Below are 17,399 nucleotides of genomic sequence, written 5' to 3'. Positions count from 1 at the left end.
ATCATTTTAACCTGTGCCTTAACAAAATGGAAACTGGGTTAAGTTCTTAATCTGAACCCTACTGTAGTCAAGAGAAATCTTTTTACTGACATTAAAAGGTTTTATATCAAGTTGATGAGGAAACCCATGTGTTATATTCCAGTGCAACATCTCTCCCTATATCCCACAGGGCTCTGTGTACTTTGGCAGGCCGTGGAGCAATAATTATTCCGAATTTCACTCTCACTGAGGTATGAGATAACACAAACACTGTATCAGATGAGAAATGCACAAATGGGAGCTGGCAGCTCTTAGACGGTATGACTGAAGTCTCATGGCTGATGCCTCTGAGAGCTGAGAAACACTGCAGTCAAATATCTTGAGAAATTCTAAATTCATTGATTTGGCCGGGAAAATTTTTGTAAAAACACACATTACCTCTCAATGATAAAATCTCAAAACATCCATAGTGGCATGCTCTATGACTGAATGCCAGTTCACCTCATAATGAACTGTATTCTGCACACAGAGATTAGCATGTGCAAAAAGAATGGGGAGGGTGAGGAAAAAACTTAGAAAAATATATCTTAGAAGTTACTTATGTTTAATGCTTAAAAGTCTGAATGCACAAACAATAATCTACCGTTATAGAAGTACTGGTGGTCAATACAATGCATTAGAACTATGTACAATGACACAGTTTAGTATCAAAATCTTTCTACACTGTAGAGTATTACGAAACTGTTAATGACATCAAACACTAAGCACTTAAGACACCATTTTTTGCTACCACATTTGGAACTTCAATGAACAGTCCATTTTAACTTGCAGCATCAATCCATTTCTAGTATGAAATTAAGTAATTTTCTACTTATACAGTAAGATTTATCTACAGGGTCTTTTGATTTTGATCCATAGCAGCAAAGGCACTGTACATCAGCAGATCCACAGACTTAAAGATTTTTTTAAAGCATTCAAAAAAAAAAATGTCACAGATCATAGTTTAACAGCAACAACAACAACATAAAAAGATAACACAATGTCTCTGGCACAATGGCTCCACCTGCGTCCATTTTGGGGGACATCCAATCATATACTTGGATTGAACTGGTGGCAAACAAAGCAAGTCCTTTCCCAAGTGAGAATCTACTCCTTTACTGTACTTCAGAATGAGTGCTCTTGTTAATCCTACCTCAGAGGTCCTTGCTTTTGTAGTTTGTATATTGGTAGAAATCCGTTCTTATTTCAGTGCAGTTTCCAATGAATATATCAAATATTTTTTGTAATCTCTTGTAATTGAAAAATTGCCCAAAGACGCATATCTCCCTTTTCAAAGAAACGTGGCAAAAGTGTCCAGAAGTAATAAAGGTGATTCTTTGAGGCAACTTATTGTACTTCTCTCTACAATATAACAGAGAGAGGTGTTATATTAAAAAAGCTACATTGACACCAAAATGCTTTACGTTCATCAATAGAAAAACACTGAGAGCAAATATGATCAGAAGATGCTTTACTGACATTGGAAATAAATAAATTGGCACATTCTCATAAAAGCTATTTAATTTAGATGTGAACTGAACTTGCAATTCATCACAGGCATGTAAATCATTGGCTGTATGTTGCAATCTCCTAAATTTCCAAGCCTGTCTAAAATAGTTAAACTAAAGCACCTCCCCACCAAATAATTATACTGTAATAATACCTTGAGGCCTCACCAAAGAATAAGACTAAGCAAATCCCATTTTTTTAATTAGAAGCTATGAGTCTATTCAGTGTAGCTTTTACTATCTCCACAACATCCTTCTCCCCAATCCCTGTCATCCACCAGCAAAACCACAAAATATACAACGCACCTTTCAAACCAAAGCCGGGCCAGACAGCTTTATTTAGTCAGTTCATTGTTAGAAAGCCTTCTTTAAACAAAATAAATACATTACAGCTATAATACATAATTAAAGAGTCAAGTTCACTGTTAAGTATGCTTATTCCATCTTCTTCCAAGTAGATATCTGATGATTTGGTATCACAAGTTCTTAATCAGCATTCACAATTCAACAGCAAGTTAAAAGGGGAAAAATAAATTCCATAACTGTGATGAGCATTTAAGTTCTCAGTTTGGGAAAGAAAAAAAAAAGGAATATACAGCAAAGTGCTACGAGGAGTCTTGTCTGCATTCAGATTTGCCTCTAATAAATAACTTCGTAGACTGTAGCCTTCTTGTCCCCAGAGCCAGTGACAATGTATTTGTCATCCACAGAGATATCACAGCTAAGCACAGATGAGGATTCTTTGGACTACAAGAAAAAAAGAAAAAAAATATATAAATTAACTCTTTTCGATCCATAAAAGGACTTGAAGATTAATCAGAAGATTTTACAGAGAGGGAATGCAAGGGAAAACTCATTTAAATATCACCACTGTAAATTCAAAGCAAAAGTAAAAACTAAAAGGGTGGCAGCTTTTGTTATGAAGCTGTTCCTCCAAATTTGTCACCTAAAGCTCTATGGCAACAAAAAAGGGCAGCAGAAAAGGAAGTGAATGTTTTATTTAATACTGTGGAACTAGAGATAACCTACCAATCAAACAAAAACAAGCAGTCCCTTCTATACACTTTACAAGAAATGAGTATTTATTAAAATTTTATAAGCTAGTCTTTGCATAAAAATGAATCAAAAGCCATCTTCTTCTTCTTCCTCCTTCTCTTTTCTGTTTTAAACTAGAATTCCTTATGGAGAAGCACTACAAAGCCCTACCTACTTGTAAGCACAAAAAAAGAGATTTCAAAGAAACAACTACATCTCCTATCAGTATTTCTCTAACACCAAAGGAAAAAAAACCTTGCACAAAGGAATTTACATTCCCAGGGAGGATGCAAATATGAAAAGATACCACTGTACAATAAGCAACAGCATGCAGCAGGTGAATGGAAGACAGGTTACGGTAGCTTAATCTCCCCCAGCTTTTCTATCAACATGGAGATGGATCTTTCCTGAGATGACGCGTATGCATGCACGCTGTCACATTTTACTTGCAGTTTTAGTGCATGTTTTCTCTATATAACATATATTCCCACACTTTCTTTTCTGTCCTGCACTGGAAGAACTAAATACCTCCCAATCATGCTCAGCTCCTGCAAAGAAACCTCTACTGCACAGCACAACAGTTTCTTTCTCTGCCCCTCATTAAGAAAGCTGCACTGGGGAATTACATAGTTTTAAGGAAGATGTTTTTGGAAGGATTATTCAGGCATTCCGTGGGATGCTGTTGCAGAATACTTTCCACTAAGAAAGCTCAGACTTCAGATTTCTCATGCCAAAGCAAACTGCACTGTCCCAAAAGGCAGAGACATTACAGTTTTCAGTGTAGTGGAGACCTGACCTTTTAACCCACAACATCAGGATTAACATAGTTCAAAAAATTCCCAACATAGAGGTAACGGTAGGAGGAAGAAGAGAGGGATATCCCAAAAATCCCACTTTTTATAAAGGCAGTGAAGTTCTAATAAAGTGGGCATAGAGGGATTAAAGATTAGAGAAAGGTTATGACTTCCGGTTACGTTTGATAGGACTCCTCTATAACGATCAAATCTTCAGCTCAAGAGTCCACCAGTTTAATCTACTGACTTTCCAGTGTTAATACAAGGTATAACACCTTAATATTATTTATCCACATACTTCAAACACACAAGCTGTGAGAAAGCACTCATTAGCCTTAATTTGTCTCCTCAACATTTGAATATGACTTTCATTATTTTAACTACATTTTGGACCTTCAATGAATACTAAGCTAATCATGACTTGGATGCTGTATTACAGCAATACATACGAGAAGGTGAGAAAGATACAGGCTCAGAAAGAAGGGTATTAAAAATAATTTCAGAGTAAAGGGTTACTTTATGGTAAGAGCTAAATTATTAAAATGCTAGTACGGACAAAAGTGTACGCTCTTTAATTACAGATAAAGTCTTAAAGGTACATAGTAATTATCCAAGAATTTCCATTTAAGAACTCCTTAAGCTAATGGCAGACCCTGAGAAGTGTAGCTCTACTGCACTGCAATGTGGAAAATAGCTTTTAGGAGATTATTACCTGGAATATACTGGCTCCATAAGGTGTTCTCCAGGCATTAAGAAGGTTATCTTTTCCAGTGCTTACAAACCATTTGCCTGCAACAGATTGTTTAAATGTTACAGTTGTGTTTTGTCTTCAGAGAATGCACCCCAAGAAAGAGATTAGTCATTAAAGCAATTCATCCACACATTAATGAAAACCATATCCAAAAACAGTCATGTCTTCATCCAGTTAAACTAAGACGTTCGATCACAACATAAGCAGTTTGTGCTAAAATGCAGTCATTTTTTTTTTTTTTAATTTTGATACTTAACATCTAGTTTTTTAAATTTCTCTGTTTTTATTAAAAGGTGATATTGAATAAATTTCTCACGAGAGAAAATACTGGCAAAGAAAGCTTTGCTTACCACAGTGAGCAAATTTGAGTGACAACACACAGCTCTCATGAAGATGCAGTTGATACTTGTCTGGTTTAGTAACATGCAGCACCTCGACGTTACTGTTCTCCATTCCTACTGCCAACCATTCACCAGTTGGACAATAGCCCAGCGAGAAGATCTGGAATTAGCACAGCACATGCTTCAATCAGTAAGGAATGAGCTTGAGATATTCAAACCCGACTCCTGCTACACTGTTAACACTATGCAAAAACACATTTTGGTCTGCTACAGTTTTAAAAACATGCTAATCCAATTACTATAGTAATCAAGATAAATTAGTTCATGTAAACAAAGCTCAATTAAAACTGTAAGAATAAAGCACTGAATCAAGCTATAAAAGTTAATGTCCTAGCTTATCTGACAGCATTTAAAAATATTTTTGTAAAATATTTTTGAACAAGGATCTACAGAAATAGTAACAGATTGTGCACAGGAACACTTTAATCTGGCAATTCTTTTACAAAAATGATTCTCCACTGCTCTCATGGGAGAAGTACTAATCTGTCAAACAGAGTCATAATCCAGAAAGATGTTTAGCTGCCACATTAAAAAAAAAGAGTGTGAGACTAAGTGAAAAATTCTTTTGGAGTTCTCTTTGAGTCTGCTTTTTAAAAGTGTGTGTTTTAGAAAACCACAACAGATTTTTCTTAACATGCCAAAGCTTCTGAGATTGAACCTGTGATGTAAAGTCATGTTGTTGTAGCTGTCTCCCTTCTCTGAGGTCCCAGGATCTGACTGTATTGTCCAAGCCTCCTGTCCAGAGCTTAGTGCCATCATTAGAAATGTCAATACAGCTGGCTCCATCTGTGTGGCCCTGAAATTGCCTGAAAGTACCAAAAAGAAGATACATTCTTACATTGGAAACAGTCAGTTCTGAGCACATACTCAAATACCTCATTTTTGTTTCAGCCTTGTACACACATCCATTAAAGACAACTGTAACACAGACTCTAAGAGCAATTCAGATTAAATTCCTGAGACAACCACGTGAATTTTGTGATGAATTTATGAAGCAATCAGGTCAGACAGCTGAGCACTAATTTTGTTTTTTAGAAGCACACACTAAGGGTCAGATATCCTGGGGATCTTTGCTGCTGACTGTGTGATATCCACCATTTGACAGGAAATACCATGTTGCCCATGAAGGAATGCAGCACAGTAGTCAAAATTCACTTGTTTTAAGATGGCAAGGTTTACAACAGAGCAGTCTAAAATGGGAGCATCACCTGGTAAAAGCCCACCTTTACATGTAATATTGAAATAATATATTACACAGTGCAGCAGTGTATGCAGAAGCTCTGTACTACTGCCTCCTAGCATCTGTATATTGGTGTAGAGCAGCAACTCATTCTCAAGATGTTGAAGTGTACAATAAAGTGAACTACACACGTTTACCCAAGAGATGCTTGCTAGAGCACTGATTAAAGAGAATGGCATGTGAGCACATTGTACTGCATGGAAACAAAGGAATCCATCTGTTCAAAGAACCCCCAGCAATGTCAACACCAGCTGATCTTGGGCAATTATAGTTCTGGGGCTGCTTGATGGGCCTGGAATTATGAGAGTCTCAAAACCTATAAACAATCACATACAATCTTATCAAGATATTACCATGGTTATTGCCTAGCAAGGAAATACTGAAAGTAGTTATGTTGACACCACTAAGACAAGAGCGTATTTAACCAGAAGAGCATGTAACGCTATGTCTAATTAATTCTTCACAATCTGATGACCCAGTTCTGTTGACCTACCTTACTAAAGTCTGGTTATGCAGATCCCACACTGCAATGTTCCCATCGCTACAGCAAGAGAAGCAGACCTTGGAATCAGGGCTGATAGCTAGGGCATAGCAAGCCGGAGCAGAAGATGTCAGCTCTGCCTTAATCCGGGGAGTTGGAGCTGCCAGGTCCCAAATGGATAACGTGCTGGCTTCCCCACCAACAATCAGGGTGCGGCCGTCTGGGAGCAATCTGCAGGAACGGATGTAGTTATCTCTGTTCTGTGGAGACAGAAGCCATCAAGAGATTACTCATGAGAAAAGGAAAACAGCATTAACATGAGAGCAGAAATCCATAAAAGTATTGTATTCCCTCCTGGTTTTAATGAGCCATTTATACTTACGACAATGATAAAGTGTATTAATGCCAGAAAATTACATGACATTAGGGAAGTGCTTAAACTTGATCTACAAAATTCAGTAGTGAGAGATATTTAATCTTAATTAGCATCAAAATGCAAAGATCTGAACCCAACCCCAAACAATTCAAGATAGCTGCATTCGACAGCTTGTGTAGAAAGTTACATTTTCATACTCTGTTTATTTCAGCACATTAACCTCTCAGCATGGGAGAGTACCAAATTCCCTGCATACCTCCCCCTCTGTTGCAATGAGACTTGCTGCCACCATCTAGGAGATGTCAGAGAAAAATATTTGGGCAATTTTCTTCATTTGTGTAGCAATTTGTGTAGCAATTCATTATATGTCTACACGTGCTGCACAGTTCTCATTTAACAGCCTCTGTAACAAGAAGCAACATCTTACCAAGAACTGGTAAATGACATTAAAAAAGCTGCTAACAATGGTTCATCTTGTTAGCACATTCAAATAATTTGTGAATAACACCCAGGGATATTTTTAATTGTCACGTTAAGACAGGGCAATGCATTCACACATACAAAGACAGAAAATATGTGACACAAGCTTCAAATATTCTCTGAGAACACAGCTGCAAGACAGCAATTTTTAGCATGATAGGATATCAAGCTTTAAGATTGCCAACAAATGTCAAAGTTTATAAACAATATCCACTGTGCTGTCTTTGATCTTTCCCCTCACCAATACAATTTTAGGATATTAAGGATGTTTTGATTCATTGCGGGAAGAGAAGCACAAGTACTACGAGCAACATAGTTCAAACTCAGTTCTAGAAGAAACAACAAAATTACAAATGGAGGATCAAGCTTTGATACCAATGACAGCACTCAGATAGCCACCGCTTTTTTTGTACCTTAACAGCACAATTTCCATCTTAACACAACCTGCTACCTTCTTCCACCGTCATATGTAGCTGTTCACTTACCAAGCAGTCCAGCTGAGAGACAGGGCTCTTGTTGCCAGGGTGGCTGATATCCCACACTTTGACACAGCCCTTCCCACCCGTGTACACGTGTCTCGTGGGGTTGCTGATAGTAACCGCACACACGACTTCCCCATGGTTCAGAGTGTTGATCTGACGGGCATGGCGAGGGATTCCTGGACCGATGAGGGCATCGGGAGGGAAAGGTACAGGCTGCATCTGACCATCTGCGCTTACGTGAAATGAATATGCTCTGAAGAAAAAAAATGAAAGGGGAGAGAAGGACAGTGATTTAAGTTGTTCTTCAAGCCTCTTTAAGAAAAGAGAACAAGATGTGTGTGCGGTACTTGTGTATACAGATCAACAGCCTATTATTTTCCACTGTGGGAACTCACATTATGCACCTGCTGCCTTTTGCAATTTTTACACTAATTTGAAGAACAAAATTACTTAGATATCTAAAGTATGGACATCAGAACATACACTTGGGTACTCTTCCTTTGGATGTGGCAAGTCCAGGACTATCTACTAACCAAAGGAGCTTTTACAGCACACGCAGCTATGATTTCTGGCATGAGCAAAGATACGTGACACTATTTTCAAACTCCAGTGCATGGAGAGAACACCACATACAGAGAAGGGAAAGAAGACCAGATCAGGGCCCCCTGGGAAGACAGAAATAGTAAGCTGGCTGTTGCAGAACATTAGGGGGTGACGAGTGCCTGGGGACATCTGGTTGTTCCCTTATTGACTCTAAGGCGTGAACTTCAGCGAGCATGGGGGAGCTGGAGCGCTGCCAAGCTGCCCAAAGTACCAGGGGTCCCACATGGCTCAAGGGAAACTGCCTTGCACTGTATGTAAGGGTGCACCGAAATCGCTGCTGTCAAGGAGTTAAGTCCTCAAGGCATGCTTGCTGACATCTGATACGACAGACTAGCAAAAACACACTGGTAATTTTTCCTCCTTCTGGGATTTTTTTTTTTTTTTTTTTTTTGTAGAACTGACACAACAAACGCAAATCCCAATTTCTCTTGCCAGAATCAGGACTCTCACTGAGAAAGAATGTGTTGTGTGACTGCCAGTTATGCCACCTGTGAATAACCTATCAACAGCTTCATCTCAAAATATTTTCCAGGGAGAACACTTAGGCTGTGAGATCGTCTTGTTCTTAGATGCTCCCTGACACATCACATCTATTACAGAGCACAAACTTTATAAGAGGGTTCACCTACACATACAAATGCATGCTTAATGGAAGGCTTTAATTTCCTTAGATCTAAAAAAATCACAGCAGTACTAATGAAAAATCCATTGTCACAATGGTGAGGATAAGAATAGTTCACAAAAATATCATTTTATCAGAATACTTAGAAAGATTGTTTCCTTAATTGTTGCTTGAAAGCCATGGGAGAAGGCAGACTTCAGAATTCATTTGTTATTTAGGATTCACACTGCATTAATATTAGAGCAGTAATTTTCAACAGGATAAAATACAACTGCATTTTCACCTTTCTGCCCTATCTCCCACAGCTTTTCACTCTCTCCTAATCCTGCCCTCTGTTTCTTGTTCTGGCAGGTCTGAGTGACAGATCATATTGTCAACCTCCATTTTTTTTTTTTTTTAATCATTAAACACATTCAGGAAGCAGCAAACTGTCTATACTGCATAAAATTTTGAGTTCAATTATCACTACAGAAATCTGAAAGATCTTCTTCATTATCTCCTTAATTCCTTTTCCTGAAGTAAAGGTACTAAAAGAAGAAGCAGGTGGTGACCTGAAATCTATAACAAAACAAGTGCAACTTTTTTTATCATCCTTTCTAATTCCAGCAAAAAGTTTCAGTCACTTTCTGCAGAGCCATGCTGAGCACTTAATATATGATATTTTCATTAGCCACAGGGATGATTTTTACCATGCTTATAAAGTACACAGGGAATATATTTGAACAATTACAAAAAGAAAGCTTAGTTCTGGAGTGATCTGTGACTACACTAGTCTCGCCCTATTCATCATTCCCTACCAGCACCTGTGATTTAACTGTTGCTTCTACTTGTTGCTGATTTGAAGTATTCTAAATATCTTACAAATATCTGACACTATAAACACCTGATGAACCCTTTTTTTCCTTCTTTTTGTATTAGCTACCTCTTCTATGTAGGTAATGTACTGTCCTCAACTTTTTGATGCATCTCAAAACTAGAGAGAGAGTTATTAGGCAGCTAGATCCCTGATGTGCCACACACTGCTCGTTCCATTTCAGCAAACACTCAACAGTGTGGAGAATTTACACAACTTTTGCCTTAAGGGAAGAGGAAGAGTAAATGAGAGAGCAACAATCCCAAATGACAGTGAAAAATACTGCACGTAAGAAATCAACGTGATCATGATAAAATGACCATAGATTTCAAAAGTTTCAATTCCTACAGCTGACAAACATTTAGTTGCTACTGTCCTTTAAAACAGTCATCAGTACGTCAATGCAGTTCAGAAGTCTTCGAGATGCAACAGATCTTTGACTGGTTTGGTTTCGGTCTGCACCACATCATTTTATTTTTTCCCCCTCTCTGACTCAAAGGGGATGCAAGTAGGGTGGTCTCCACATCCATAGAATTTTCCATTCTAAAGGCACAACAAGCACAGCCTAGCAGAGTAGGTCACCCTTTCTGGGCCACTATATCCACCAAGGATGAGCCTGAACATTAAGACTATTTGACCATTATGTCTGGAAATTTCTATGGACCCACTGCACGTGAAGAATGAAGATCTCTGCCCCGCAGAATTTTTAATCCAAACACCTGATCTTAGAAACTACTGTACAGCAAGTCCCAAAATCATCTTACTCAGCCATATGCCAGGGCAGAGTAACTAGCAGAAGAGCAAACTGAGGTGATAATCAATGTGTGAAGTCTGAAAGAGTGGGATGTAGGTTATGATTTGTATGATACATTCGTGTAAGGAAACTTACAGGAACTAGCACTGATCACTTTTCCCATGACGTCTTATTAATCTTGTGTGTCTGCAAGCGCATAGGCAGGCAAACATATGCATTTATTCACACGCATGCAGGTGTGTGAATATTCTGCCCACTCCCTCCCCCACAAACACATTCATACATAAGACACAGAGAGAAGGAATGGCACAAACTACATCCCCTGCCTTTCAACCCCTCCTATACTAGTGGGTCAGTTTCTTGCGAGTGTCACACAAGAAGTGGAACTTGAGGGCCCTTATGCAGAATCTGGATCAATAGGGTTTGCATCACTGTTTTTTTTTTTTTTTTTGCCCTCTAATTCAAGAGGAATGCAAGTAGAGTGTTCTTCGCATCTGTGTAATTCTTTTTCCTAGGCTCACAACAAGCAAAGTCTGGTAGAGTAGGTCACCTTTTACGGTCAGTTCCATCAAGGATGAATTTGAACATTATGATACCATAATTCTTTCCAGCATTTTCAATCAAACAAAACATTTCAGTGTTCCTTTCTCTGCACACTGCTGTTTATAGCAGCTGATAAGTTTGCAAGTGATTGCAAGGCTTTTGTGAACAAAGAAATTATTTCTTAACCTGAGAGGCAGAGCACGGCAGAGATGGAAAGCTGAGATCCCATTCCATTTTGCATTTCTTTATTAAACCAACCAGCCAGATTCAGCATGCAACACCGGGAAATTCAGCTCCCTTCTGCATTTATCACTGTCTCCTCTGATTTTATACCACCCAGTACTTGTTGGCTGCAATTAGTCTTCAAAACAAATTTATAAATACCATTTTAAAACTGAACAGTGTTTTTCCTTCCCTTGCTAAATGGCTATATTTATTCTTACAATAATTTTCAGTAGCTAAAGGGAATTTCAATTGGCAAGGGAACACAACTTCAATAGATCATTAACTTTTAAAGTTGAATGTTTGATACTCACGGTTTTCCTCCTGGGATGCCTGTGAGATTGGGAGGGATGCCTGGGACTCGCATGTGATGATGAGGATCAAAACCAACCTGCAGTTTTCCCCAAGCAAAACAAAAAGCTGTATTAAAGATGGAGTTACACAAAAGAAGACAGTTTAGTCCATATTCTCCAAAGCCTACTCCCCAACTTACAAACAGACTGAATCAGATTTAACCCTGCAGGTCAAACATTTAACATAAACTGCTCTCATGCTCAAATGCCTTAATGGCAAACGCTTACCACTGGAGATCTCCCATAAGCTGCGGCTGCTGCTGCTGCTGCGGCTGCTGCACTCATTTGAGGGGAAATGTTGTGTAGACCAGCATAGGCAGCTCCTGGGCTGGTCAGCTCACCGTTCATACCAGCATGTGGCACAATCCCAAATGGAGTTGGGTAAGGACATGGCACTGCCATAGGCGTCCTTAAACCTGAAGCTATAGAGGGCCAAAAAAAAGAAGCTACACAGCCAGTCGAACACAGACAGATCAAATATAGTTGGCAAGCAGTAAAAAAATGTGCCGTATTGAAATGCTGTGTTAAAATGCTGAAGAACCAGCTCAGCATTCAGTTTAAGCGGCTGTAATATACAGCTTTGCCACTGTAGATTTAAAGGAAAACTGTTCAGGGATGAATGGCTATGGTTTCATATAGTTTTGAATTTACTGATACTAACCTAGTGGGTCAACACCTGGGGGCTTGCCAGGCACAGGCCTCAATCCGGGAGTGGAATTACTGCCTGGAGTTGGAGCGTCAGTCCGTGGAGTTGGGGTATTTGATTTAGATACAGGTGTGGTAGATTTCTCATTCTAATCATCAAAAAAGATAATGAAAGATAATTGATCAGTTATCTTACTTTTTGGCTTCTTAAATTGTGGCTGGAAAGAGAGCAGATGACAAATGGAGTGTGGTGTGATCAGTGAAACCCAGGTTTTGGCTTTAATAGTCAGTGGCGATGAAGAGAAGCATGCAGAGACACTTAAAAGGATAGAATAGCTCTGGGAATTAACTATAGCCTTCATAGCTTTCCTCATTTGGGTCAACAATATGGTTCAGAATAAGGTCAATGCCTGAAAATCATTACCATCTGACAATTATATTGGCAGCATATGCAAAATCTGTTGGTGGTCTCCGTCTGCTTATAGTGGACCTGTTCACATTATGAGTTTCTGAGAGAAGCACTGACTGGTGGACAAGAAGAACAAAAGAAAACCCACAGCCAACCAAGAACTCATCCCCATATGTGGTGCTGATAACATACGTTGGAGACAGCGATGAGTGTAAAGTCAGGAACTGCACAGTGCCACTCTTGTGAGAAGCTTGTTCATCGGACAGACAGCTGACTCCTGGGTCTGAGCCTGTCATTCCATCACCTTTCCTGAGCACTACCATCACTTTAGGGTTTTATTTTACTTTATTTTATTTCTTTTAAATAATCATGTACCCTGACCTGCAAAGAACTACGAGCGGAGTTACGGTGCAGCTCAGAAATGTGATTAACTACAGCCACAAACAGGATAGGCAAGAACACCCCCGACTTGCAGGCAGCTCTTTTTTGCATTGTGATTTGTGATGCAAGTCAAGGAAGGCTCTTGTAAATGACAGATTACTTTTTAGATAGAAAATAAAAATTATTGTTGTTGTATATGGCCTGGTAATTCAAACAAAGCTAACAACCAAATCACATCCAAGCAGGGAACTGAATTTGCTATAAACCACAGCACAAGAAAACAGCTCAAGGAACCCCTGTGTACTCTTATTTATTCACAGAATGACAGTTTTTCATATGGGGGAGGAGAAAAACATCTCTCAGCACAGAACATCCATCATCTATCCACACCACCGGTTAAAACAACCTCTTCCCCATCCCAAAAAAGGCTATGCACTTTCTCCTTGGTATTTCATTAGATTTCCTGAAAACAGAAATGAAAGGAATTTTATACTGATTTTTCATACCTGATACTGATAGCTTTAGAAATCCAAATTGTGCCTAGATACAAATCTGGTTAACGTGTGTTTCATTATATTATCACAGGCGAAGAGCATTCAGAGGCACTTACAAGGCTAAGTTCTTTGGATTTGGAGGAAGGAGTACTGCTGGAGGATGCAATAGATGCTGGACTAATTGGTGCATCTTTCTTCAGCAGTCGAGTCTTGTCCAAGCCGTTCTCCCGTGGAGAGTGTGCTGGGCTTCCCCGGGGAGAGGAAGGATCCTAAACATCAACAGCATTGGTTAGTAGGAAGAAAAAAAATAAACATAGTAACCACTAACGCTTGTCTTTAGCAATTTACACTTTGGAGTGAAGATCTGTCCTAAAAGGTGGCGTGTTCATTCAATCTGTAAGTGATTTAGCTGATAAAATTATAAAATCAAGGTGGATAATCCAAGAAAACTTTTTTTAAAAGAAGGTCTTAAAATTGAATGCCATTAGCCATGAAAAATAATGTTAAAAACCTTTGAATATTCAAATAGGCTAGCGATTCTCATTTTTCAGGTGGCAAACTGAGGTACTTGGCAGTCCTGATTACGCCCACAAAAGAAGTCAATACCAGAGTGAACGAAAACACAGATAGCACTACAAGCAGCATCTCATCTGCTGTGCTGGGCTGGCTTCAAATATCTCAAAATAGACTTTTGGTTTGTGCAAGAAACAAAAGCTCTTTTGTAGAAAAAAAGTGTTACAGATCTGATTTGCTTTCTACAGAAAGAAGACCTGACTGGATTCCCTCAGGAATTTCAAGCTCCTTTGTGAAGGCAAAGACTGTAAGCTTATTCACATAACTAATATGCATGGAAACCACTGAAGACCTGCCCCGCCTTGCTATTATAAGGTACCAAAATAGCATTATGCGTACCTCATTGGAAACATCAACTACCAAGTTGTCATCACTCTTTTCACCATCACTGTCCTGCAATGACAAATCACAATGTGTAAAAATTAAATAAATAATTGATTATATATGAAGTCACTTAAGTACAAAGAAAAAAATCCGATGAAATATAAAGCTTCTCACCGTTATGCAATATAACCTTTACTTTTACCTAGCTTTATGTGGTAATAAAATTACATTTAGGTCTCCTATAGTGCTTCTTCTCAATAGATGTCACAGCTGTAGCATTCTTCCCAGTTTTCACATAAGTGAACGAAGACAGAGGATGAAAACACTTGTGCAAAGTCGCACAGCACTGAGAAGCAGAACCAAGCCATACTCCAGAGCTACTAAGTTCTAGCCAAAGGCTCAGTGCTTGCCACCTGCCTCCAGGCATTCTGTATTTATATGGTCAAAAATACTATAAATCCTGAGCACCTAAGTCTTCCACTCAGCCTAACGATAGATGCAGACAGTAAGTACCTGTTAAAATTGGACCTGCAAATTTAAAATTAGGGATGCAGTAGAAAATTGGTAAAGTTACAGAGGCGACAAGTTCAGCAATGCAAAATGTAAATGTTTTACTCACATAACGAGCTGCTATTTCCTTCTCTTCTGTTTTCTGTTTTTTACTGTCTGAAGAGTAATCTGTTGAGTTTCTGTGCTTTTCTGCTGTTCTGAAACTGGCTGATGGAGATACAGAAGAGCTCTGCAGTTACAAGTGGGAAAGAGAGAGAGAGAAAGAAAAAGCATCATCGTATGCTCGTTCGAAATAGCAGTTCATTTGTCGCTATGCCTCAATACAACTTAACCCCTCATGTCATTGAAGTTGTTCTGATGGATAGCACTTTGGGTTTTAATCAGTGATAGCTACCCAGCAATTTTTTTTACGTTGAGAGTGCACAATGCGTTGCAAGAGACACAGATAAAGGATATCAATTAACAGCTCATTGAATAGTTGATATCTGCAGTGTTAATAGAATGAAAGTAGAGCTACCTTGGACCATTTTACAAATACTGTATGTTGGCCTGGCTTTGGCTTGTTTACTCAATAAATACGCAGGGTTAATGCAATACTGACCTCCTGGGGCAGGGGGTGGGAAATCAAGAACAACAACAAAGATTGTTCAAAGTCAATCACACTCCAGCAAACACTTGAAAGAAGATTTCTAGCAAGGAGAGAAGCAAGGTCCTGAACAGTCTTGCAACAGGAGAAAGCAGCGGGGGCAAACATCTAACTCACTGTACAATTACAAGCAGGCTGGTGCCAACGGTAGGCAGGAATGCAACAGCTTTGGCAGTCTGTCCTTGTTCTGCAGCCCTACCTGAGTAACGGTTACTACAGAACAGGCTGAAGGGACAGGTGAGAAAAGAAGATCATTTGTACTTTGTGCACTGTCCTACAATTCTACTCTACTCCTTTAAACCAGAAAGGCAGTATTTATCAACTGTTACCCTATTTCCAGAGCTTGGTTGAATCTGCATCTTGATACACAAACAAGGAAGAAATGAAAGATTCTAAGTTTCCTTTAGGATTGATTCTACCAGCAGCATCAGGTTTTGGCCCTAATTCAAGAAAGCATTTAAGCATGTGCTAAAATGTATCTCACACTGAAGTCAATGGTTAAATGTACAGAGTAGGGAAGTGTTCAGGCATTTTGCAGAATTAGGACTGACAGGAAGGAAGATGAAAATAATTCTCAATTGAAACCCTGCTGACTGTTTCCCTCTCTCTATTTTCCCTATATAAGAGGGTAAAAACAAGTAATGAAGTAAGTCCTTACTGCTGGGTTTCAGCCCTTCCCCCTAATCCAGAAACACTGGTTCTGGGGATCTCTTCCATGCATGCGGACAGCTGTTGTTTTACATAAAACCGTACAATACTCCACGTTGATTTGGTTTTTTGGTTCAAGTGCACACATAAACTTATTGTATAGCTGCTACCAGGAATGCAGACCAAGAAATTCACATTTACGTAATGCAACTTCTGCTCCATCTCTATTGCCGAACTACTTCTTTCCCTTGACCTACTGCACCACAAACTTCTGGTAAGGATCAAAAACACTTGACCACAGAAGTTAAGCTGCCACTGTGGCTTGAGTCATGAGAGAACATTTTCTCCACGTTGGAGCACCAAAGTCCTGGTCTCCACGTCACTTCTCTAAAACTTCCAACTGTTGTTAACAGCAGTTCAGACTAACAAGTGCAAAAATCTTTTGCCTATTTTTGACTGTCAACTGTTAACAGTGCTGAGGGGAAATGGAAATTTTAAAACAAAGCTCGTGCCGAATACAGCCTTTGTCTTTCCTATTTCCCTCCAGCCTTCTCCAACACTGTAAAAGAGTAGACAAGGATTTCCTTTGCTGCACAAATACATCTTAAAATGTGTTCACTGATTTACATTTAAAGCAGGCCATTATAAGCAACTATTATGCTGTAAAAAAATAAATAAAAGTGCTATTGTTTGCTCTGAATAGACAACACATGTTAAGGCATTTGGAGACAGTGGTGACAGTAGGCTCAGAAGCCCTTAAAATAAGGGCCAAGTAGAAAGGCAACGTTAAATGAACTGATGGCTTGAGAAATGTATTTGTTTACCGTAATGATACAGCATAGTCTTTTGCAAGAGATTTTAACAGTACACTCCTATTACATTTATATTCATTTACAATTTGGGAAGCAGTAGTTTGTAATGTGAATTCAATTCATTATTTCTCAACTTCACCATGCAGAAGGCAATTTGCCTTAAAACAAAGAAAAATAATCATCAGTAAACTACAAATTAGAGCAGTGTCTAAAGAATTAAACTACTGCACTTAGTTAAATAGAAATATTTATTTCCATAAATTTGAAACCACACAGTTTCATTTTTCACAATCTAGTTAGCTATATGCTATAGATACCACTTTAATCTTTGATTTCACTGCTTAATAAAGTAATAAATTAAAGCTCCCTACTAGAATGATAAAGCAGTTAATTATCACTAGCACATAAAGGATGAGCACCACACTGGGCACTGGGGCAATG

General features: G+C 38.8%; 1 protein-coding gene across 4 annotated transcripts in view; it reads right to left on the bottom strand.

Annotated features, from left to right (window-relative positions):
• Window positions 1–566: 566 nt before the first annotated feature.
• Window positions 567–17,399, bottom strand: part of LOC135325129 (transducin-like enhancer protein 4) — a 102,641-nt gene continuing 85,808 nt past the window's right edge. For all 4 annotated transcript variants that reach the window (XM_064502739.1, XM_064502740.1, XM_064502741.1 and 1 more), the window contains 13 exons: window positions 14,962–15,081; window positions 14,358–14,411; window positions 13,562–13,714; window positions 12,178–12,310; window positions 11,745–11,938; window positions 11,478–11,554; window positions 7,570–7,819; window positions 6,241–6,488; window positions 5,166–5,313; window positions 4,457–4,607; window positions 4,068–4,144; window positions 1,833–2,273; window positions 567–1,380 (listed from right to left, as the gene is read on the bottom strand). In XM_064502739.1, the coding sequence (XP_064358809.1) occupies window positions 2,166–2,273; window positions 4,068–4,144; window positions 4,457–4,607; window positions 5,166–5,313; window positions 6,241–6,488; window positions 7,570–7,819; window positions 11,478–11,554; window positions 11,745–11,938; window positions 12,178–12,310; window positions 13,562–13,714; window positions 14,358–14,411; window positions 14,962–15,081 (1,713 nt within the window). In that variant the 3' untranslated portion in view covers window positions 567–1,380; window positions 1,833–2,165. The remainder of the gene's footprint in view (window positions 1,381–1,832; window positions 2,274–4,067; window positions 4,145–4,456; window positions 4,608–5,165; window positions 5,314–6,240; window positions 6,489–7,569; window positions 7,820–11,477; window positions 11,555–11,744; window positions 11,939–12,177; window positions 12,311–13,561; window positions 13,715–14,357; window positions 14,412–14,961; window positions 15,082–17,399) is intronic.

The sequence above is a fragment of the Dromaius novaehollandiae genome, chromosome Z (assembly GCF_036370855.1).
Source record: "Dromaius novaehollandiae isolate bDroNov1 chromosome Z, bDroNov1.hap1, whole genome shotgun sequence".
NCBI lineage: Eukaryota > Metazoa > Chordata > Aves > Casuariiformes > Dromaiidae > Dromaius > Dromaius novaehollandiae.
This window is presented reverse-complemented; position numbering and strand designations above follow the sequence as displayed.